Source organism: Hippopotamus amphibius, chromosome 1 (assembly GCF_030028045.1).
Source record: "Hippopotamus amphibius kiboko isolate mHipAmp2 chromosome 1, mHipAmp2.hap2, whole genome shotgun sequence".
In the NCBI taxonomy this organism is placed as follows: domain Eukaryota; kingdom Metazoa; phylum Chordata; class Mammalia; order Artiodactyla; family Hippopotamidae; genus Hippopotamus; species Hippopotamus amphibius.
In genome coordinates, this window is record NC_080186.1 from 66,889,430 (window position 1) to 66,915,204 (window position 25,775).

Sequence of the window (25,775 nt, forward strand, 5' to 3'; positions counted from 1 at the left end):
CCAAAATTGTACTGTAAGTACAATCTCTCTTCCCTGCCTCCTCACCCAAATCTTTCTTTTCCAGCTTTCCTCCTCTCAAAGAATGGTAGTGCACTCAATCCACACACCTGTGGGCCACCATTTGCAATTTCTTCTCCAATACCTCTACATCCAATGGGTTACCAACTCTGCCTTCTTCATACTCAGTGGTATGCAGGTAAATGTTTAACAATCAGCTCTCCAGGTTTAAAAAGAAATTAAAAAAAAAGCCCTGACTTGCAGCACGCGCCTATTTCCGTGATGTAAATACCCCACAAAGGCCAATTTTAAGCAACCAACTTGATGCCACTGAACATGGAATTGTAAAGACATGGGCACAAATGGCTCCAGCACACCACCGTCTGTTCCTCAGAACCATTCTGTATTTCCATGCCTACCCACACTGCCTGAATTCAGCATTTCATCTTCATTCTCCTCAACACAATAGACCTCAAACTCATACCCTACCTCTCCAACACAGACTCCAAAATACCTCTGTAAAATCCAAGTCTCATTATGCTTCTCCCCTGCCTAAACCCTTTCAGTGGTTCTCCACTGTTCACTCTATCTACATACATAAGGCCCTTGATAATTTGGTCCCCACTGACCCTTGAGCTTCATCTCTTGCCACACCAGCACCTATAACCTCTATTCCAATCACACCCACATACATCATATTCTGAGATATATGATACTGCTTCGTGCTTCTGCACCTTTGTTTATTCTATTCCTACTCCATAGGATAACCTTCTCTGATCTGTTCATGGAGCAAGCCTCTTAGGATTCTGCTCAGATTCCTTCTCCAGGAAGCTTTTCCTAAACTCCTTGGTTGGTTTGATGTATCCCACTTTAAGACCTCCAGTACATTCTGACACCTCTAACATCCTTTATTGAAATTTTTTCATACCTGTCTCTTCCCACTAGACATGAGTTTCCTGAAGGCAAGAAATGATCTTATTTATGGATATACCAAGTATGTAGTATGGTGACAGAACACAGCAGGATCTCCATAAACAGTGACTATTACCCCAGCAACTAGCACCCTAAGACCAGCACATACTAATTACTCAAATATTTATAGAATGAAAACATATCAGTATGTTCTTGCCATCTGCCCAAGGCCAAAAAGCTGCTAAGATACCCAACCTATACTTTCTACATTGTCAGGAAGTCCATGATCTACTGACATAGTCAAAGAACTTGAACTATATTTTCTTTTTTTGCTTATTGGCCTCTATATTAGTTTCGCTGGGCTACCATAGCAAAGAACCACAAGGCTTAAACAACAAAAACTTATTTTCTTATAATTATGGAGGCTAGAAGTCTGTTACCAGGGTTGCTTTCTTCTGAGGCCTCTCTCCTTGGCTTGCAGTTGGCTGTCTTCATGTTTACATGGTGTTCTCCTTCTATATATCTCCATGTCCATATTTCCTCTTTTTATAAATATACCACTCATATTGGACCAGGGGGCCACCCTAATGACCTCATTTTAACTTAGTTACCTCTTTAAAGATCCTATCTCCAAATATAGTCACCTTCTGAAAAACTGGAGATTAGGACTTCAACATACAAATTTTAGGGGGACACAGTTCAGTCCATAACAGCCTCCTCCTAGACCGTGAGCTCCTCAAAAGGCAGGAGCCGTAACTTAGACTTCTTTCTTAGTATCTGCCGTGCCTGCAGAGTACCTGGGACACAGCAGATTCTCAAATTATTTGTGGAATACACAAAGGAAGGACCTTCCAGGAGTGAGGTCCAAATCTATGGAGTGAGGCCCCTTCCAAATTTGGTGGCCAGCACAAGAAGAATACGGCTTTAGCCCTTCCTTGAAAGAAAGCTTGATACTGTCATGGTCTCCAGAGAGCCCACTGCCAAACAGCCATTTATACAGCACCCAAAACTTCGTAGAATAATAAAATCCTTAAGACTAGATACCCAAAGCCAGTTGACAGTACCCTCCTCCCTCCAGGCTCATTCTCCTACACCAGACTGACAGCATCATGAATGGCTAGAGGCAGATTCAAAGTCAAGAGAAAGGAAACACTTCTCTACCTGAAGAACCAGGTGTAACAGCTTAAAGAAACGGTTAAATGGACATCTGCCTTTTCCTCCCCAAAAGGAAACTTCCTCCCCTTCCCTGTTCTGTGTGATTTTGGCGGGCCTGTCAATTATGCAGCCTGCCTCCTCCATTATCAAGATGGACACACGACCTAATAAGCTCCCCCCCTCAGGAATCTGAATCTTAAATGGAGTAACATTAAGATAGGAACTAACTGGAGGGAGTCTATTAAGCCAGTACCATGAAGAGTTCCTGGTTTACGCATCCCTGAAACAGTCTTGGTTCCTACCTTTCCAAGACTTGATTGATCTGTCTTTGCTTCTGAGACCTACCTGACAGTCTTTCTAAAAAATGACTTTTCCTTACATTAGACAGTGCTTATTCTGTAGCCCTCAAAGAATCTTGACACATATAGCGGCCCCTAGAAGTGGGGTGTGGGTAGTGGCAGATATGAAAAAGAAATGGAAATAGAACAGGTAGTAAGGGTTCCCCCATCAATGGCTAAGTTGTGCTCATCATACCTGCTATGCCAGCAAGAAGCAGCCAACGACGCTCCTCCCTCCTGTAATCTGGGACACAGTCCACGTGCCTCCCCAGGCTCCCTTTGGGAAGTTGGTAGGGAAAATGTCAAGATACTGGAATGTGTGGCTATTTCTGACAGCTTTTGGTAAAGTCCCAGGAATGACTAGGCCATCTTGGCTGAAGTTATCTGAATGGGGGAAGAGAGTTCTGCCTCACCTAGACGGGCCCTTTCTTCTGGTAGGAATCCAAGATGACAGAGTCAGATAATCATGAAGGACTTTAAATTTGAATCAATGCATCAATGAAAATGCTAGAAAAACACAGGAAGGAAGGAAACAGCAAGAGACTAAATCTAAATCCAGAAATAGTTTATCCTATTAAGATGGTCAATCTTTTTCTGGACATATACATTTATGAATATGATTAATGTAATAGATTTAATATAAATATAGTTATGCATTAAAAAAAATTAGATGGAGAGAATGGGGCCAAGCCTGTATATACCCTGATGTATACTCCCTCCCTCCCTGGCAAAGAACTAAGTGCTGGAATAAGGCCACAGGATAAGAAACAAACTAGCATTGCCTTTATCCTAGAGGCAAAAAGGCCTTTATCCTAGAGGCATTGCCTTTATCCTAGAGGCAAAAAGCCACCAAAATTAAGGGCTGAAGGGTAGGCAGAGAAGCAGGGCCTACTTGTAAGAGAAATCCCCAGGCTAGGGCCCAGAGGCAAAAAGTAGAAAAAGCATATAGACCGGCAGATGTAATTTGGGTCAAATTAAGTTAAGCTGCCATTGAAACCTTGTAATACAAAAACTTGTCACTGCCTCAAAAATCAATCTCCAAGTATCCTAACCCGTGCCACCAGAACGTGAGCTGCCAAAACAATATACCCCATTAGGAAAATCCTATCCATTGTCCTTTTCACACTTGTCCACGGAATTCATATGAAGCAAAAGAGCAGGCTCAGCTGCCGCAGGCACATAAGGCAGTGAAGTACACCAACTATCTACACATGTGTCTCAAATGTTGAAGGAAAAAAATTTAATCACGGAGCAATAATAGAAATTATATTTCTTGAGTTGTACTAAGAGAATAACTTTGATTTACAAAGAGCCTAAATCAAATAATATTTATCTCAAACTGCCTACATCCTATCAGTTTATATGCTGTGATACCTGGGAAGTTGGTTACCACACAAACCCATTTCAAAAGGAGCTGCTAGATAGAAATCTAAGCGCTGGCCCACCTTCCTCTGTGGGAAGTGAGCACAGACGCTGTAATGCACCATGCAGAATCACAGTATCTGCAGCAGTGGTTCCTTGAATGGTCCCTCCAGGAGCAGTACTGGCACAAGGCATGCCTTTCTTACATCTTCGTGGAACTCTGTCTCCCACAAGCCATGCCACCTACACTGTATTTCTATTAAATGGCACAGAATCGCTTGAAAGCAGAGAAATTTTTTCCATTTTGTATGGCTACAATCTGCCCCTGACTTTCTAAGGGTAGAGAAATGTAATTCCCCAGACCCACTGCATTCACCCATCATTGTCATTAACTGCCCTGAGAAAATAGCCATTAGAGACAAACTATAAGGGATATTGATGTTTGTGACCCAAGGAAAGAACATAAGGTGGGTGGAGTCATGGATGAGTAACGGCAGGCCCAGAATGATTCTGTTGCAGATATTTTAACACTGATGAACACTAGGCCATCATTTGGCTTATTAAAATAGTGCTGGGTAGTGAGAGGGAAGCTGGCACATTTTCCTGTAGATGAGATGGCCCTGGGGGGTTGAACAACAGTTGGAACACAGCTGCAATGGCTAAAACCAAGCAAGTACAGATGTCACACCAAAGTAGAAGCAATACCCTTCCACACTGCCAAGTTCAAAATGCCAGTGGAGGAAGAGTATTGAAGGAAGTCTTTAAAATAGACTGGAGAACTACTTTAAATACCAATTCTGCGTGTAACTAAAGTTTTTGCTGTTGACGTCCATGAATGACAGTTACTACTGTTTAGAGAGCTCAACCAAAAACCTCAGCAAGATGAACACAATGCAATGTGTTCTTGAGCCTGGAACAAATTCAGAGTCACTAGACATTATACTTTATAACTCCAAAAGTCTTTTTAAGAAAATGTCCTTCTAGGCAATTTTTTTCTCCTTCAATGGTTGTTTTCCTTATACATAGTGCTTGTCTATCATTTCTTATGTTCTTAACTGATACGCAAAATTACCTGGCACCACATCACAGTACTCATTTCCCTGAGAAAGATAAGCCAAATCCACTTACCAAAGGCCTTCTTAGGTTCTATTAACTTCAAGGTAAAGAGTTCCTCTTTTTTAAGCTCCTTTAACTTCTTAGCAACCTCAAAGTGACGCCACCCAACGATATTTTGTCCGTTGATGGCTTCAATGTGATCCCCCACACAGATCGTTTTAATGGAGTCAATTGTGCTGCCATCTTTAATTCTCTGAAAGAAAATTAAGGGTAATATTTAATATAAAATAGGACTGTGTAACATTACTTTTCATGCTCTTGACATATTACATACAATATACTGACATATCAACAATGTAGTTTAATGTTAAAAGACAGAAGATCAAAGACAACCATCCTACTCCCAACCATTCTTCTTTATTGTTCAGAAATCAGCTTCCATCACAGTCACCATCTCCTCTAAGCAGCTTTTCCTGACACCTGCCAGCCCACTCCCCCAAGACTAGGTAAGGTACCATCCTCATGCCTCTGCAGTACTTGCCGCTACATATGCTGAGCTCTAAGCTAGACATTTTACATTTGCGATCTCATTTAATTTTAACAACTTTTACAAGAGTCTGATGTCTTAGATCAGAAGATGAGGGAATTTGCCAAGTTCAACAAACCATAGTGCAATTGTTCACGTATCTCTCAGTCTCCACTACTGAACTGTAATATCCTTGGGGACAGAGATGATCTTATTCACCACTGCGCTGTGCCTAGCACAACACTGCACAGAAAAGTCCCTCCATAAATGATTGCTGAATCATTTCAACATGAGGCTCATTACATCAGAATAAAGCTTGAGCTTTTTCTACCAGCTACATTTTTTTAAACCTTAGTTACAAACGCAAGACAAGAATTGGTACAAGCCTAGCTAAGAAAATTGATACTACAGAGACAGGTATGTTTACCAGTTGGGGAGCCACTGAGAAGGATTTTATACCACTACTTTCACTTACGTGTTTTAGGTGAGGAGAACTTAGAACCCAAGGAGAAACGTCAAATTGATCTTTCCTAACTCTATCATAGGTATGCATTACATAATACATCAACAGTGCAAAGTTTCAAAATGAGGTGTAAGACTCCTTAAAATAAAACTAAGAATTTCTGAAAGGATTTTAGGGACAGGAACTCCAGAAAAGTCTGCACAGGTAACAGCCCAGCAGAGGATGTACAAATTCTTCAAAAGCGGTGAGGAACACAGCAAAATGCAGGCCACCATCTGCCTTGGGTATCTCAAATCCTTCATGAGAATGACAGGATAGAAATGTTAGGGGCTGCTACTATTGTGTGATAGAAGTATGCGTATTCTCCAGTCTTACCAGGTGGAATAACAACATCTTCTGAGTCAGTAGGGGATTGATCATTGTGTCCAAGAGTTAAGAGAAAAATTGATCCCGTGTACCCCAGCATCTCCATAATATTGTCATAAGAAAACACAAGTTGTAGAAGACTAATCTAGGAAGGTTGGGCATTTTTAATTTCTAAATTTTATTACAATACACCAACACTTACAGTAGGTTTCTTTTTTACCACCCAATTTTAAGAACACTGTTCATTGTAATAACTATTAATATGCTTTATGCAAATGACACAATGATGCTAATTCATATGGAGATTACTGTCATTACAAGTAGTTAATTATAAAGAAAAAACCCAGAAATTTCATAAGCTGACAATGTTTTTTAGTAAGTCCATATTTGACACATAAGCTACAGAAACAAAGGTAACCTCAACACACCACTAAATACAATTGGAGTTTCTAAACTGTCATAGAAACATAAGTGAGATTAAACAAAAGACTAGAGTTTACAGAAACAAAGAAAAAATTTAATATTCTGTCACCTAATCATTCTTAAGTTACTAGAGAACGTGAAAATCTGTAACTCTGACTTTAATTTTTATCCTAATTTATTTCTTGATATTTCTGAACCTATTTTTCCTTTGATCAACTACACCATACAAATTTCAGTTCCCCATATTTTTAGTTTAAGACTTACTGTTGTAATTTTATTAAAAATAATCACCGTATAAAACTAAATGAAAGGCTTTAAAGGCATGTATGAATCTTACCAGTAAATTAAAGGGCATAGTAACAGAAATGTAGGTCACCAGGGCCTATGAGTAGCCACAGGTCACCAGAACAGTGCCCAGACAGAGGGAGGAAAGGCAGTTAGTTATCAGAAGTCATCAGGCAGCACGGTGAGAATCCAGGTGGGCAAGAGAAAAGTCAAAGCATATGCAATCATCAGGACCAGCAGATAAGAATCTGGGATGAAGAGAGAGGAAAATCAACATAAGAAACTTGGAGAAGGGCACCATAAGGTGAACCAGATATAGAAGCAAAGTGGGAGACACTGATGATATATTTTGTAGGTGACCTGAGCCTTAACTTCCTAAGTAGATAGAATCAAGAATGAGGTAGCAACTGAGACAAGTTTCTGCAACCTAATCTACTTTAATAATTATACCATAACTTGATAGAAATTAATAATACTGCTAAAAGTGCTACTCAGGCACAAAGGACTAGGAAGAAAAAAGAGGCATTGATTCTATATTTATATTTACTAAGTCACTTAATATTCTCTACAGTACTTAGAACTTTCTCTCGTCTGGCTTTGGAGCTTGATGCTGCAAAACGTGAAGACAACATTAAACATTTTTTGGAAGATAGGATTTACAATATTATTGAACTCAGAGGTTCCCAAACATTTCAGACCATTATTATCTTAGCTTCTATTAATTCATCCCGTATACTTACAGAACTCTGTCTTCTCATTACAGATCAGCAGAACTCCAGGGTGGCATCCCACTATCCTCAAAGTGTGAAGCATTGATTCAAGGTTGTTTGAGCCCACCCTGCCCCCACAGTCAGCAACTCTGAGTCTCTGCTGCTGCCCCTCCAAACACTGTCCTCAAACCTTGTTCATAATAATAAACATTCGGAAAAATCGTAAATAGCTGTTTCATTCAGCCCTAACAAGCCTGGGAGAGGAATATTTAATATCCCATTAGTGACTGAGGAAATCAAAGCACGATGATGACATGGCTTAACCAAAATAACACAGCTAATAAACAAGAGAACTGGGTTTCAAGCAAGGGTGGTATAATTATGAGACATAATGCTCTTTCCTCAAAACACTCCCAATCAAACAGATCTAACTAACCCAAGACCAAGTGGCTGGTTAAGAAAGAAAGAAAGAAAAATCAGATGAAGAATCCAAGATCTTCTGACCTCAAGGCTGAGTTTGGGGTTGTAGTTATTCAAGATGACCTGTCACCTTGATAATCATTTTGTGACACATAAGTATATCAAATCAACACACTGTACACCTTAAATTTACACAATGTGATATGTCAATAATACCTCAATAAAGCTGGAAAAAAGTGACCTATCACCTTTGAGCTCTGATTTTTTTTTTAAACAACCTCCACCCTACTATTTTACCTTTTCTTACCTCTATTAAAGCTGTTTTTCATCTATATCATAGCCTTCACTTTTCAAACATTACCTCTTTTCTTAGATCACCACTTCTACTCTGGCTTCACAGGCCTCTTCTCAGAGATCCTAGCTTCCATCCCAGAACCTCCCCACCCCATGTCCCTAACCATGTATATTTCCAACCTTACTAATTATTAGTTCTAGATAATCAAATAATCAAAATATTAGAAATACATGAGTACTGTATTTCTCAAAGGATCATGCTAAAATGTGATTTAGTTATAGCAAGTGAAAGTACCCCAAATCATAAAGATTTCTCTAAGAAGATATTCTGAAAATGATGGTTCTGTGATTATTTATAAGTTACTCCAATTGGAAATTAACTTAGGTTTTCATTTCTTAATTGCATAGTACAAGCCCTTATTTTTATTTTGAATCTAAAAGTATTCTCTTCTCTTAAACTAGGGATCAGCAAACAGTGGTTCACAGGTCAAATCTGGCCTACCACTTGTTTTTATACCACCCATGAGTTACGACTGGTTTTATCTTTTTTAATGGTTGGGAAAAAAATAGAAGAATACCTGTGACGTGAAAATTATACAAAATTCAAATTACAGTGTCCATAAATAAGATTTTACTAAAAGACATCTATGCTTATAGTTTAAGTATTATATATTTTTGTGCTACCACGTCGAGTTGAGTAGTTGCAACAAAGACTGTATGACCCTAAATTTTAATGAAGCCTAAAATAGTCACTATCTGGCCCTTTATAGAAAATGTATGCCAACTCTGGTCTTAGACTATTTTAGGAATTTGTAGAGTTTGTTGTAAGTATACTCTGATTTTCCTGGTTAAGTTATTTATACACTTCTCCCTGGGAAGTGTTAAGGCTTGGGTACAAAAGTTATAAATGTTTAAGTCTGTTGTCTTTCCACCTGAAGAGACTCATCTGTGAGAACCATGCAGTTCTATTAGATACATTTCTCTGCCATCGATCGCATCTCCTAATTATGTGACTTGTTGCTATTATTAAGATATTAGCTATCAATTGTAAGTGCTATCAAACATTTCAGATGTGTCATTAGTTTATATCCAAATAATCCTATAAAGTAGGTGCTAGTATTCCCATTTGAGAGAAGGCATAGAAATGACTTTAATGACTTGTCCAAGATCACACAGCAAGTAGATAAACGGTTGAAGCAATACCGAAAGCAGGCCTGATTCTAAAGCCCATGGCCCTGTGCACCACACGGCACTGCCTTCCTAATCATGGACTCCTGCCTCCTTACCCTTGTCTGAATCCCCACCTCACTGTCCTCTTACATCAACCTACTCTGACTTCCAGCCACTGCTAAAAGCATATCAAGTACTCATTTCAGCAGCACATACACTAAAATTGGAACCATACAGAGAAGATTAGCATAGTCCCTGAACAAGGATGACATGCAAACTCTTGGAACATTCCATTTTTTCCATGTATCTTGGCAAAAAACACTGGAAGAGTGAGCCAGAAATTAATGAAATTGATTACTTTAAGGAGTGGAGAAAATGAGTAATGGGGATTGGGGAAGGAGTGACATCTCTGAATACATCTTTTATTATAGTTTTAATCTTGAACTCTTAATAGATTTATTTTTCAGAGGACAAATACAGCAATTCTGAAACTATTTTGTGTATATTGTAGAACTAAGTAAATACATCAATAATTTTGAAAGTAAATATTTTAGTGGGGAAGCCAAGGAAGAACCCTGTGGGGCAGGATTAGAATTGGAGGCATAATTATGAACTCATAATTTCTAAAGTACATGTTTTCTAACCCTTTCTGTGGTAACTGAAAGGACCTAGAAACAGCGACACTCAGGTAGCAATGAATGCATGCAATCAGCATTCAGATCTCGATTTTGAAATACCAGCCCTCACTAAAAAAAACGCAGAGCTCCTTGAAGAAACAGCTGATTCCAAGCCTGGGGTAAAGAAGATAAAAGATGAGCTTAGAACATCTTGTGGTACCAGAACAGAAGGACCTGCTCAATAAAATAATGGGAGGCAGGTCAAAAGGATACAGAAGCCAGCTGAAAGCGACTCCTGCAGGCCAAATCTCAGGAAATTTGAGCATCAAAATAAAGGATGGTAATGGACCCACTGAATAAGAAATCATGTGTCCTATACACACTACTACATATAAAGTAGATAAGTAATAAGGACCCACTGTATAGCACAGGGAACTCTACTCAATACTCTGTAATGACCTACATGGGAAAAGAATCTAAAAAAAGAGTGAATATATGTAGAATTGATTCACTTTGCTATAGAGCAGAAACTAACACACTGTAAATCAACTATATTCCAATAAAAATTAATTTTAAAAAATCATGTGTCCATTGCTAATAGATAATAAATAAGTGGAGTGCTTTATTACAATGGAATATTTTAAAGAAACATATAGACAATGATGGAATCAGAAAAACCAGCATTTTGCAACCATTAAAGACTGAGTCAGGCAAGGCTCATCAATAGATGCTAAATCTGGGGGGTGCAAGTAAGAGAACAAGGTATATCCAAAAGCTCAAAGTATCTCCCCCCACATTATTACTTACAAAGGAAAATATAACTTTGCAGTTAATAAGACTGGCAGACACTACCTTACACAAGGGACAAAAATTAACATCATGAATAATGAGACAAACCAACAAAATGCACTTTCTCAGGTAACACGTTGAGAAGGACATCACATCAAATTTTCCTGCCAAAAATGGATAATAACCAGTTTCACAACATGAAGAGACATCAGCAAAGTCCAAATTGAGGGATAGCCTATAAAAGCTGAGGAACTGTTTTAGAATAAAGATGATTGAGAAGAAACAATAACTAAATGAAATACATGATCCTGGACTGGACTTATACCGGGGGGAAAATGCATTACTAGGACAACTGATGAAACTGCAATATGGACATTAGATAAGTTTGAGAGTACTGTATCGCTGTTAGGTATTCTGAATCTCATAATTGTACTGGAGGTATATTGAAAAGAGTATCTTTGTTCTTAGAAACTACACTCTGAAGTTTAAGGGATAAAGAGACATAATATATATACTCCACTTTTTCCAATGGCTCAGGAAAAATGACATATATGTGTATGTGTGTGTAGGAGAATAAAGCAAATGCGGCAAATGGTAAAACTTTTTTGAGTAAAGGGTATCGTGTGAGTTCTTTGTGTTATTACAATCTTTCAAGAAGTCTGAAATCATGCCCCCCTCAATTTAAAAAAAAAAATTACATCAACCTTGTACACAGTATGATAATCATTTCTCTTCTAAGTTGAACAGTACGTCAGAGATTTGGCTTAGGTTCCACTTTCTCTTTGACACCATGTTCTCTGTCTCCACAGGGCTAGTGACTAGTACTCTGAGGCAGGCACATGTTTGAAGAAGCGTAAAAAAATAGAAACACAAGCTCTGGGCATCAGACGCTAAGATCTAAAAAATCCATGCGTGTTTGTAAAACTTCCAAGCCCTTCCCTGCTGGCATTAGAAAGACATTGCTCCATGTGCCTCATGTCCTGAACTTCCCCCAGATAATCCCACATGACTTTCCCAACTCACGGATTTTCCATTTGGTCACCCACTCAACCTTCAGCAGGGTCATATCTTTTGCAGAGCTAAAAATAGCTGTCCTATCAAGTGGGAAGTTAAATAAAGTACTTTTTACAGTTAAGTAGATAACTTCCCTAAGGCTATTTTTTCCAATGATGACAATGCATCAGCAAATCGAGGATTTGGACAAAATAAAGACATGAAATTTTATCACTAATTCTGAGCTCACTGGGTAGGACGGCCAGCTCTGCGGTCAGCTCGCTTGGATTCTGATCCTGAATCTGTCCAGCTGCATAACTTTGGGCAAGCTGCTTAACCTTCCCAAACCTGTTTCTACGTCTTTAAAAGTTGACAATAGTACCTATGCAGAGATGAAACTCACAGACATGTTAAGCAAAAGCCAGAAACAGTAGAGGACATAATATGTGATTCCACTTACAGAAAGTTCAAGAACAAGCAAAACTATGGTGATAGAGGACAAAATAGTGGCTACCTCTGTAGGGGAAGTGTACTGACTGAGAAGGAGCACAAGGGAGGCTTCTGGGTGATGGAAATGAAATTTCCCTTGCTCTGGGTAGCATTTACACAGATCTGTAAACATTCATTAAAGGTGTACATCTGTTAGACCTCAACAAAAAAGTAAAAGAAAAGAAAACATGGTACCAAATGGAACTGTTGTGAGCATTAAATGAGAAAACATATGCAAAGTGCCTAGTACCTGACAAGCATTCAATATAAGTCAGTGTTATTACAACTACTTATTACCGGGAATTCCCCGGTGGTCCGCTCGGCGCTTTTCACTGCTGGGGCCCCAGGATCTCAAGGAACTAAGATCCCACAAGCCGCGCTGCATGGCCAAAAAAAAAAAACCAAACACAACAACAACAACAACACCACAAAGCAAAAAAAAACTACTTATTACAATAATAGAATTGTTATTTAAGGGATGCATCTTTTTACCATTCCTCAGTTCTTCAAAGTTTTCCATACCATTTCAAACTTCCTTCTCTCGTCTCTGTGGCTCTCTATTGCTCTTTATATATAGATAAAGTAATTACAGTTGACAATTACAGTTGACACATGAACAGTGCAGAGGTTAGGAGACTTTCCACCACACAATGGAAAGTCCTCGTGAAAAATCCCACCATGTGAGTGGTTTCGCATATTCACAGTTCTGCATCCACAGATTCAACCAACCCCGGACTGTGTTATACTGTACTATTTATTATTGCATATATGTGGATCCACACAGTTCAAACCTATGTGGTTCAAGGGTCAACTGTATATAGTTTAGAAATCTTTGAAGAGCATTTTTTTAAAGTAAATAAGGTGGCCAAAAGTATGCACACTGGGAAATAAAACTAAATCAATGGAAATCAGCATGGAAGTCACCAGATGCTGATGAGCAACAGACCTGCAAGAGCCCGTGAGGGTGAGTAGGCACAAGAGCCAGGCTTTCCTTTTCAGTAAATGCTAAATTCTAGAGGCAGTTTAAACTGAAGGAAAAAAAATTTTTTTTTAATTCAAGGAAAGGGTAAACAAAGGAATGGTGTCTTTGAAACATTTTTTAAAGGAAACATTACCAATCCATCCATCCCTGCTGAGTCAGCTTTCACTCTAAAGATCATTTCAAACTTTCTTTGACCTGGTAAATCTTCTTGTATGTTACTCTTAGTTAAGTCACACAGTTATTTTTTAAGACTTACCTTTATAAAAGCATAGCCAGCACCATTATCTGTAATGGTGAGACCAAGTGAATCCTCAGATTTATACACATTCACTTCTTTTTTGATCCCTTTCACATGGGCAAATATGAAATCTTCAAGACCTATTTGTGCTCCTAAGAGTTTTCCCATGTCAACTTTAGGTGTGTTTAAAGTGCAATATAAGATCTGCAAAGAGAAAGAAATATTTTAGGTCAGTTTCCATCAGGAAAACATTCTGACCATTAGTTTATTTAATAAATACTTAAGTTAAATAGTCCTCAATTTATGATGTAAGCAGTTACATTATTAACATTAGGTAATATGAATTACTACTTCCCAGACCAGGGATCGAACCCTAGCCCCCTTCAGTGGAAGCAAGGAGTCCTGATCACTGGACCACCAGGGAAGTCCCTAATACAGCTTTTTTTTAATAACAAAATGGCTAAATAAAATTTTTACCTTTTGTTATCAAGTAACTTTTGCCACAGATATTGTCAGCCCTTTCTCCATCTGGGAAGTAAAATCCCACAGGCTGTGCGGCATGGCCGGGGGGAGAAAAGAGAAAAAAAGCTGTATTAGAGAATTCCTTGGTGGTCCAGTGGTTAGGACGCTGCGCTTTCACTGGCCAGGGCACCCTGCCACCCCCCTCAAAGAAAGAAATTCTTTTGTTTCATATGTAGAAGGTACTCAATAAATATTTATTGGATTGGGGAAAAGATGGTGGAGGAGTAGGACGTGGAGATCACCTTCCTCCCAACAAGTACATCAAAAATACATCTACTTGGGGAGTGGCTCCTGGACCACACCTTCTGAATGCCGGCAGGAGACATCAGACCGCCAAAAAGGCAAGAGAATTTCCACATAATTGGGTAGCACAAAGGAAAGAAGGGAAAAAGAGAGACAAAGAATCCTGAGGAGACCGGCCCCTCTGGGAGGGAGCTGTAAGGTGGGGAAGGCTCCCACACACGGGGGAGCCCCCTCACGGGCGGGGCAGGACAGGGGGCGCCTCAGAGCCCCCAGAAGAGAGAGCAACGACAGGTGTGCAGAGGCCACAGTGGAGAGATCCCCACACGGAGGAGTCAGGCAGCGCTCCTCAGCCAGAGAAGCTAATCGGCTCACCTGCGGTGGCGGCGGGGGCTGGGCGCCAAGGCTGGGGCTTCAGAGAACAGACCCCAGGGAGAGAGTGGGGCTGGCAGCACGAGAACAGCCTGGGGGGCAGATGCCGCAAGCCAGGAGGGAGTTTGGGGAAAATCCTGGCCAGACAGAGAGGCAGGGGACTTCTGTTTTGGAGTGCTTGCGATGAACTTCCCTCTCCACAAACTCAGGCTGCGAAGCTGCATGACCCGCAAATGTTGGATCGAAAAACTCACCCACCTGCCACCCCAGGCACCCGACCAGCGGTTGCTGGATCAAAAAGCCTTCCTGCCTGCTGCCCCGTGTCCCTGACCCACAGCTGCTGGACCAAAAAGCCCACCCACCTACCACCCCACACTCCCGACCTGTGGCTGCTGGATCAAAAAGCCCGCCTGCCTGCCGCCCCGCACCACTGACCGGCAGCTGCTGGATCAAAAAGCCCGCTTGCCACCCCACGCCCCCGCCCACCCTGCACACCGCTGGGTCCCACCAAACCCCCACCCACCTGCCTGCCACCCCACTCCCCTGCCCCACCGCTGGGCCACATGGCCTGCCCACTTGCAGCTTCCAAGGGTCCTGTGTGTAAGGCAAGACACTGACCACATCCTCCCGGTAACAGGTGAAGCCCACCAACACCAAGGGTCCCGCGATCAGGACCAACGTCCCTGGGAGAACACACAGCACACCTCAGGCTCACTCTGACCTCTACTGCTACAAGCACTCCCGCAGATTTCAGTTAGACTGCCATATCCCTCCCTACCCACTGACCTAAAGCTGCAAGTGAGCCGCAATCACCCTCTTTCAGCCCCTCTTGCCTGGGCAGGGAACTGACTCCTGAGAGCAACCCACACTCAAAGTAGGGACCAAAACCAAAACTGATCCCTGAGGACTGCAGGACCAAAGAAGAGAAACAGCCACAGGAGGAGCAGATTTAATGCCCACAATAGGCTTGATAGACCCTGCATCTGTGGATCACCTGAATAGATGAGTGTTTCTACAAAAGAGACTGTAGACATAGGGGGCAACTGGGGACTGTGGGGACAAATACACACAGGACTAATACCAGATCACAGTCTGAGCTCTCCACAGTCCTCCCCACAGCAGGGGCAGAGCCATACCTAGAAGTATGGGAGGACTTCTTGGTATGTTTTCCTTGTTTCTAGTTTTAGGTATTTGTTAGTTAACTCTTTACTGCATATATCTGTATGTGGACTTGCTTGTAACTGGTATGAGTACTCTCTTCTTTCTTTTCTTTGATCACTCTTTTTCTCTTCTCTTTGGTTTCTTTTCCTCTCCTCTTCTTGCAAGTGCAAGTATGCACATCTCCTTGTGTGATTTTGACTGATTAGAGTTGCTTTTACCACCAGTATTGGGGTCTGTCTGTCCTTTCCCCTTCTTCCCTTTTTTCCTTCCTTTTTTTACTATGCTCTCCTTCTACCTCCTTTTTCCCTGTGCTGTGAACCAGGGTCTTGGTTCCCTGGCTGGGGGTTGAACCTGGACCTCTGAGACAGCAGAGCAGAGTCCAGGACATTGGACCACCAGAGAACTCCTGACCCCCATGGAATATTAAACAGCAAGTGCTCCTCCAGAGTTCTCATTCTCAATACCAAGCTCCAAATCCAAACAAAGGCTGGCAAGCTCCAGTGCTTGATACCTCAAGCCAAAAAGAACAGAGATAAAAGAAATTACTACCAGGCAGCATAGGGAAAGGAGAAAGCAAATACTATAATTTAGACAAAATGAGAAAACAAAGAAACACCTTGCAGGCAAAGGAGCAAGATAAAAACCCACAAGACCAAATAAATGAAGAAGAAACTGGCAAATTGCCTGAAAAAGAATTCTGAGTAATGATAGTAAAGATGATACAAAATCTTGAAAACAAAACAGAGAAAATACAAGAAACATTTAATAAGGACCTAGAAGAACTAAAGAGCAAACAAACAGTGATGAACAACACAATACCTGAAATTAAAAATACTCTAGATGGTTAAACAGCAGAATAACTGAGGCAGAAGAACGAGTAAGTGAGTTGGAAGATAGAATGGGGGAAATAACTGCTACAGAACAGGAAAGAGAAAAAAGAATAAAAAGAATGGAAGACAGTCTCAGAGACCTCGGGGATAACATTAAGCACACCAACATTCAAATCATAGGCATCCCAGAAGAAGAAGAAAAAAGGAAAGGGTCTGAGAAAGTATTTGAGGAGATTATGATGGAAAACTTCCACACATGGGAAAGGAAATAGTAAACCAAGTCCAAGAAGTGCAGAGAGTCCCATACAGAACAAACCCAAGGAGAAACACACCGAGGCACACATTAGTCAAACTAATGAAAATTAAACACAAAGAAAAAATATTAAAAGCAGCAAGAGGAAAGCAACAAATAACATACGAGGAAAAAAGCATAAGGATAACAGCAGAGCTTTCTGCAGAAACTCTGCAGGCCACAAGAGAGTGGTAGGAGATAATTAAAGTCTTGAAAGAGAAAAACCTACAGCCAAGAATACTCTACCCAGCAAGAATCTCATTTGGATTTGACAGAGAAATCAAAAGCTTTACAGACAAGCAAAAGTTAAGAGAATTCAGCACCACCAAACCAGCCTTACAACAAGTGCTAAAAGAACTTTTCTAAGTAGGAAACACAAGAGAAGGAAAAGACCTACAAAAACAAACCCAAAACAATTAAGAAAATGGTAATAGGAACACACAGGTCAATAATCACCTTAAGTGTAAATGGATTAAATGCTCCAACCAAAAGACACAGACTGGCTGAATGGTTACAAAAACAAGACCCTTCTATATACTGTCTACAAGAAACCCACTTCAGACCTAGGGATACATATAGACTGAAAGTAAAGGGATGGAAAAAGATATTCCATGCAAATGGAAGTCAAAAGAAAGCTGGAGTAGCAATACTCATATAGGACACATTAGACTTTAAAGTAAAGACTATTACAAGACACAAGGAAGGACACTACATAATGATCAAGGGATCAGCCCAACCAGAAGAGATAACAATTGTAAATATCTATGCACCCAACACAGGAGCACCTCAATACATAAGGCAAATGCTAACAGCCATAAAAGGAGAAATCGACAGTAACACAATAATAGTAGGAGACTTTACCACCCCACTTACACCAATGGACAGATCATCCAAACAGAAAATAAATAAGGACACATAAGCTTTAAATGACACATTAGACCATCTCGACTTAATTGATATTTATAGGACATTCCATCCAAAAATGACAGAATACACTTTCTTCTCAAATGCACATGGAACATTCTCCAGGACAGATCACATCTTGTGGCATAAATCAAGCCTCAGTAAATTCAAGAAAATTGAAATCGTATCAAGCATCTTCTCTGACCACAATGCCATGAGACTAGATATCAATTACAGGAAAAAAACTGCAAAAAATACAAACACATGGAGGCTAAACAATCACTATTAAACAACCAAGAAGTCACTGCAGAAATCAAAGAGGAAATCAAAATGACAAAGTAAACACAACGATCCAAAACCTATGGGACACAGCAAAAGCAGTTCTAAGAGGGAAGTTTATAGCAATACAGTCCTACCTCAAGAAACAAGAAAAATATCGAATAAACAACCTAACCTTACACCTAAAACAACTAGAGAAAGAAGAACAAAAAAAACCCAAAGTGAGCAGAAGGAAAGAAATCATAAAGATCAGATCAGAAATAAATGAAAAAGAAATGAAGGAAACAATAGCAAAGATCAATAAAACTAAAAGCTGGTTCTTTGAGAAGATAAATGAAATTGATAAACCATTAGCCAGACTCATCAAGAAAAAAGGGAGAAGACGCAAATCAACAGAATTAGAAATGAAAAAGGAGAAGTAACAAGTGACACCACAGAAATACAAAAGATCATGAGACTACTACAAGCAACTATATGCCAATAAATTGGATAACCTGAAAGAAATGGATAAATTCTTAGAAAAGTACAATCTTCCAAGACTGAACCAGGAAGAAATAGAAAATATGAACAGACCAATCACAAGCACTGAAATTGAGACTGTGATACAAAAATTCCCAACAAACAAAAGCCCAGGGCCAGATAGATTCACAGGCGAATTCTATCAAACATTTCAAGAAGAGCTAACACCTATCCTTCTCAAACTCTTCCAAAATAGAGCAGAAGGAGGAACACTCCCAGACTCATTCTATGAGGCCACCATCACCCTGATACTAAAACCAGGCAAAGATGTCACAAAAAAAGAAAATTACAGACCAATATCACTGATGAATTCAGATGCAAAAATCCTCAACAGAATACTAGCTAACAGAATCCAACATCACATTAAAAAAATCATACACCATGATCAAGTGGGGTTTATCCCTGGGATGCAAGGATTCGTCAATATATGCAAATCAATCAATGTGATACATCACAGTAACAACTTGAAGGATAAAAACCATATGATAATCTCAATAGATGCAGAAAAAGCTTTTGACACAATTCAACATCCATTTATGATAAAAATTCTCCAGAAAATGGGCACAGAAGGAATTACCTCAATATAATACAAGCCATACATGACAAACCAAGAGCCAACATCATTCCAAATGGTGAAAAACTGAAAGCATTCCCTCTAAGAACAGGAACAAGACAAGGGTGCCCACTCTCACCATTATTATCCAACATAGTTTTGGAATCGTTAGCCATAGCAATCAGAGAAGAAAAAGAAAAAAAAGGAATCCAAGTTGGAAAAGAAGTAAAATTGTCGCTCTTTCCAGATGACATGATTTTATACATAGAATACCCTAAGGATGCTACCAGAAAACTGCTAGCACTAATCGATGAATTTAGTAAAGTAGTAGGATAAAATAAATGCACAGAAATCTCTTGCATTCCTACACACTAACAACGGAAGAGCAGAAAGAGAAATGAAAGAAACTTTCATTTACCACTGCAACAAAAAAAATAAAATACCTAGCAATAAACCTGCCTAAAGAGGCAAAAGACCTGTATGCAGAAAACTATAAGACACTGATGAAAGAAATCAAGGATGATACAAACAGATAGAGGGACATACCATGTTCTTGGATTGGAAGAATCAGCATTGTGAAAATGGCTATACTACCCAAAGCAATTTACAGATTCAATGCAATCCCTATCAAATTACCAATGGCATTTCTCACAGAACTAGAACAAGGAATTTGATGATTTGTATGGAAACGCAAAAGACCCCAAACAGCAAAAGCAATCTTTGAGAAGGAAAGACGGAGTTGGTGGAATCAGGCTTCCTGACTTCAAACTACACTGCAAGGTACAGTGATCAAGATAGTATGGTATTGGCACAAGAACAGAAATATAGATCAATGGAACACAATAGAGAGCCCAGAGATAAACCCAAGCACATATGGGCACCTTATCTTTGACAAAGGAGGCAAGAATATGCAATGGAAAAAAGACAGCCTCTTTAATAAGTGGTGCTGGAAAATTGGACAGCAACATGTAAAAGAAAGAAATTAGAACAATTCCTAACACCATACACAACAATAAACTCCAAATGGATTAAAGACCTAAATGTAAGGCCAGACACTATAAAACTCTTAGAGGAAAACATAGGCAGAACACTCTATGACATAAACCAAAGCAAGATCCTTTTTGACCCACCTCCTAGAATAATGGAAATAAAACCAAGAATGAACAAATGGGGGGCTTCCTAGGTGGCACAGTGGTTGAGAATTTGCCTGCCAATGCAGGGGACATAGGTTCCATCCCTGCTCCAGGAAGATCCCACATGCCACAGAGCAACTAAGCCCATGCGCCACAGCTACTGAGCCTGTGCTTTAGAACCCATGAGCCACAACTATTGAGCCCATGTGCTGCAACTACTGAAGCCCACGCGCCTAGAGCCTGTGCTCCACAACGAGAAGCCACGGCAATGAGAAGCCCGTGCACCACAACGAAGAGTAGCCCCCACTCACCGCAACTAAAAAGAAAGCCCGTGCACAGCACAAAAGACCAAACACAGCCAATAAAATAAATTAATTTTTAAAAAAAAGAATAAACAAATGGGACCTAATGAGACTTAAAAGTTTTTGCACAGCAAAAGATACCATAAACAAGACAAGAAGACAACCCTCAGAATGGGAGAAAATACTTGCCAATGAAGCAACGGACAAAGGATTAATCTCCAAAATATACAAGCAGCGCATGCAGCTTAATACCAAAAAGCAAATAACCCAATCCACAAATGGGTAGAAAATCTAAATAGACATTTCTCCAAAGAAGACATGCAGATGGCCAACAAACACATGAAAAGATGCTCAACATCACTAATCATTAGAGAAATGCAAGTCAAAGTCACAATAAGGTATCACCTCACACAAGTCAGAATGGCCATCATCACAAAATCTAGAAACAACAAATGTTGGAGAGGGTGTGGAGAAAAGGGAACTCTCCTGCACTGTTGGTGGGAATGTAAGTTGGTACAGCCACTATGGAAAACAGTTTGGACGTTCCTCAAAAAACTAAAAATGGAACTACCATATGATCCAGTAATCCAACTAATGGGCATATACACAGTGTAAACCATAATCCAAAAAGAAATATGTACCATAATGTTCATTGCAGCACTATTTACAATAGCCAGGACATGGAAGCAACCTAAATGCCCATCAACAGATGAATAGATAAAGAAGATGTGGCACATATATACAATGGAAAATCACTCAGCCATAAAAAGGAATGAAATGGAGCTATATGTAATAAGGTGGATAGACCTAGAGTCTGTCATACAGAGCGAAGTAAGCCAGAAAGAGAAAAACAAATACCGTATGCTAACATATATATATGGAATCTAAAAAAATGGTACTGATGAACCCAGTGACAGGGCAAGAATAAAGATAAAGATGCAGATGCAGAGAATTGACTTGATGACACACGGTTGGGCAGAGGCTCGAAGGGGCAGCTGGGACAAAGTGAGAGAGTAGCATAGACATATATATACTACCAACTGCAAAATAGCTAGCTAGTGGGAAGCTGCTGTATAACAAAGGGAGATCAACTTGATGATGGGTGATGCCTCAGAGGGCCAGGACAGGGAGGGTGGGAGGGAGTCGCAGGAGGCAGGGGATATTGGGATATATGTATAAATACAGCTGATTCACTTTGGTGTACCTCAAAAACTGGCACAACAGTGTAAAGCAATTATATTCCAATAAAGAGCTTAAAAATAATAACAATAATAATAATTTCCATTGTAGAAGAGTTGTTCTGGAAGGATAGAACTGTTCTGTGTCCTGATTGTGATAAAGTTTGCATGAATCTGTGCATGAGTTTAAATTCCTGGAATTGTGCCCCCAATTAATGTGAAATTTACTTATTTTAATAAAAAAATAAATAAATATTTATTTATTGAACTTAATCTTCAAACCAACGGCATGTTCTTAACCGTCCTTCTCCTCTCCCATTTTGTATTTGGGCCTTACAAATTACCCAAAGTATGGCTGGCAAACTTAGAGTAGCACTGCAGATTTTCGTGAAATGAATTGTATTTTCGAAGGAAAGTGAGGTCAAATAAAGCCTTGGTAACCGTAAGAGGTCCCTTTTAAACCTCCACACAGCTTCCCACCATTCCAGTTTTTCATTCTGTTTCTATCATTATGTGAAATTGACCAAGTTGCATTAGCCTCTCCAGACCTCAGTTTCCCCTTTTTTAAAGCCAAGGGATTGGACTAGTCAAAGTCCATTTCAGGCATGTTTTAGACACTTAGGGAGAGGGCTGGAAGTGAGGGCTGAAGCAAGGCTCACGGGCAGAGACAGGCCCCTGCCCTTTCCTTTTTCCACCCAGGTCTGTGGTGAGCTGTGCTAACTGGTGGGCCTTTAATCCTCTGTGCCGTGGTGAAGGCATAATATATTCAGCTTTATAGTTATTCTTTGCAAATACTCACTGGTGTTAAACTGTTATTATTGATGGTTGGGGGTGGGGGGGAGTTGTCATTTAAACCAATAATGGCTCCTATTTCTTATTGCAGTTGTCAAGTCAGTGGTATAATTAGTCTGCTAACAAAAATCATTAATAATTGGGGGGGGAGGTAGTATGCATAGAAAACAGCTTTTCTGACTTCCTTTCTCAAAATGATGGAAAGTAAGTAGAACAAACAAACAGTTTTCTCCTTGTTCTTTTTCGAGTGAAAATCTGTTAGTGGTGCTCATAGTGGATCACAACCAGCGCTACTTACCAAGTACATAGGTGATCTTACTTGCAAAGCAGAAATAGAGACACAGACGTAGAGATAAAAGTATGGAATCGAAAGGGGACGGGGGGATGAATTGGGAGATTGGGATTGATATACATACACTATTGATACTATGTATAGACTAGATAACTGATGAGAACCTACTGTATAACACAGGGAACTCTACTCAGTGCTCTGTGGTGACCTATACGGGAAGGAAATCCAAAAAAGAGAGCATATATGTGTACGTATAGCTGATTCACTTTGCTGTACAGTAGAATCTAACACAACACTGTAACGCAACTATACTCCAATAAAAATTAATTTTAAAAAAAAGGCAACTTACACCATAGACAGGAAATAAAACATTAAAACATAATGATGAATTTGCACTTCATAAGCCAGCCTGTAACGTCACACCCCTGACCTTTGTTATCAGCCTTTGAATTTAAAAGTTTCCAGTTCGTGAACCATTCTTATATGCACAATAAATACTTACTAAATAGTAAAAAAAAAAAAAAAAATTGATGATAAAACAGTCTAGGGGAAAAAGCCCCAAAAAGGAAATCTCACACAAAGTGAACTTCTAGTTACTAAGCTGTTTCCTTTCTTCCAATCTTTTCACATGCTCCACTCCAGAGCAAATATTAGATTTCCTGTAGGCATAACCCTTTCCCATTGTGTTTCCTCCCCTGCAGAATAATGTTCCGCTCCCAGCAGCCAGAAGTTGGCAGCCAAGGCATCAAGGTTTCTTTCCTGGAAGGAGTAGAGCCATGGAATGGAGCTCCACAGAAAGCTGTGTTGAAAACAGAAATGTAATGGTCCCTGGGAGGGGGCGTAAGAGCCCTCTGTAGCAGCAGGTAACTGAAGCTCCGTGACTTCAGATCAGTTCCTCAAGGGAGGATAAAAACCTATCACTCCGGGCTTCCTAGGTGGCGCAGTGGTTAAGAATCCGCCTGCCAATGCATAGGTCACGGGTTCGATCCCAGCTCCAGGAAGATCCCACATGCCGCGGAGCAACTAAGCCCGTGTGCCCAAAAAAAAAAAAAAAAAAACCTATCACTCCCACGATCACAATGCACAAGTATCAGCAAATATACCTGTATGTCATAAAGGTCTAGACATTCAAATACTCCTCATCGACACTGCATTTGGAACTCAAAAATAAGAAAGTGATATGCTGCCTTCTAAATGCTGCACAGTTTGTGCTCATTCATCTCCTCACAGTCATCTATTGGACGTGTGCTTTTTGCCAGGTTCTGTGCTGCACACTGGAGGTACAAAGACGACTAGGAGCAGTCCTCATACACAAGGAACTCCCAGGCTGGTAGACGCTCCACTGAGGTACAATGGGGCAACATAACCCCATTGAAATATGTTAAGAGTCCTGGGTATTTGAACCAAAAAGGAAGCTCAAATACATATCAGGAACTTTCCTAACTCCATTCATACATTTCCTTCAATCCAAAATCTCAAAGGCCTGCCTGTCCACCCACTCTACCCTCATACTCTTGTCTGAAAGAATGTGACTGCCCAGGTGGAATCACTCTTTCCACTTCACTCACATTTAAATCTAGCCCCTCATCCGAGTGCCTGAGTCACCTTGCCTTCAGGTCCAACTGGTATAACACATATGTGTCACCCTCAAGCAGAGACATGAGATCTCAGTCATCCTGCTCTCTCCTACAATGTCTAACACAGTGTCCTGCTCGGTTTATATCCAAATGGCATTTACTGCAGATCCACCTACCTCATCTAATAAAACCTGCCTGTGTACTAGGTTTTATTAACCTCATTTTGTGGATGAGAAAATTGTGACTTCATCCAATTAGCACAGCTAAAAAATGTTTAATGTTAAAAGAAGGAGAAAACAACACAAGAAAAGAAACACTGAAGTAGTTACATAATCAATGTTCCTCTAACAAATACTTGCTTCCAGAGATATACTAGAGAAAAGATATACTAGAAAAAAGTCAGTATGACATAGTACTTGTCATTTTTTATACTCTCTGGTGAACAAACTAAATCAAAAGAGAGTAAACTCAAGATAAGATACCATATAAGGAAAATTACCCACCCATTAGATCCACTTTTCTGATGTTTTTCATTGTAAACAGAAATCCTTAACATCTCCTGGGGTATCTGCATTTGGTGCTTTACCACCATCGTTGCCAATTCTCACAAGATGGATGGAGTACCCCTGACCATGCCACTTTCTATAGCAGTACTACCCAATGTAAATGTAACACAAGCTACAGAAAATAATTTTACATTTTCTAAAACGCACACTAACAAAAGATACAGGCGAAACTAATTCCTCATATAATCCCACATATCCAAAATGTCATTTCAACATATAATCGATTATTTTTAAAATGAAATTGAGAGTTTACATTTTTATTAAGTTTTTAAGATCTGGTGTATATTTACCCTCGCATGTTTATCTCAATTTGGACTAGTGACATTTAGAGTGCTCCATATCTATATTTGGCTGGCAGCTACCATATTGGGCAGCTCTGGTCTAGAATCCCACATCTTTATCAATTTTGTATTTTGTATTTTTCCCATCTCCGCATATCTATATATGTCATTCCATTGGCCAAAAATGTCACAGCTTAAATTCAACTTCTGAACCCAGCCTGTATCTGTCAAAATCTTCCCCATCCAATAAAGTCTAGCTAAACTACATTTTCTAATAACACCCTAAGCTAATGTTCTTTCTTCTTCTATATACCTATTAAATTTCATACATTTCTTGTGGAACTCACCATGTGCTGCTTTGTAAACTCTTAGCAGGTAGGGATTCATCTTATTATCAT

The 25,775-nt window shown here is 39.9% G+C and overlaps 1 protein-coding gene and 1 non-coding gene across 2 annotated transcripts in view; one reads left to right on the plus strand and one right to left on the minus strand.

Moving 5' to 3' along the window:
* Positions 1-25,775, minus strand: part of GIPC2 (GIPC PDZ domain containing family member 2) — an 86,426-nt gene that overhangs the window by 33,156 nt on the left and 27,495 nt on the right. The window contains exons 2-3 of the mRNA XM_057749128.1: positions 13,604-13,789; positions 4,893-5,073 (exon numbers count right to left, since the gene is read on the minus strand). Coding sequence (XP_057605111.1) covers positions 4,893-5,073; positions 13,604-13,789 — 367 coding nt within the window. The remainder of the gene's footprint in view (positions 1-4,892; positions 5,074-13,603; positions 13,790-25,775) is intronic.
* On the plus strand, positions 9,671-9,777 carry LOC130842575 (U6 spliceosomal RNA). The gene has a single exon (XR_009050474.1). It is a non-coding gene; the product is annotated as a U6 spliceosomal RNA (small nuclear RNA).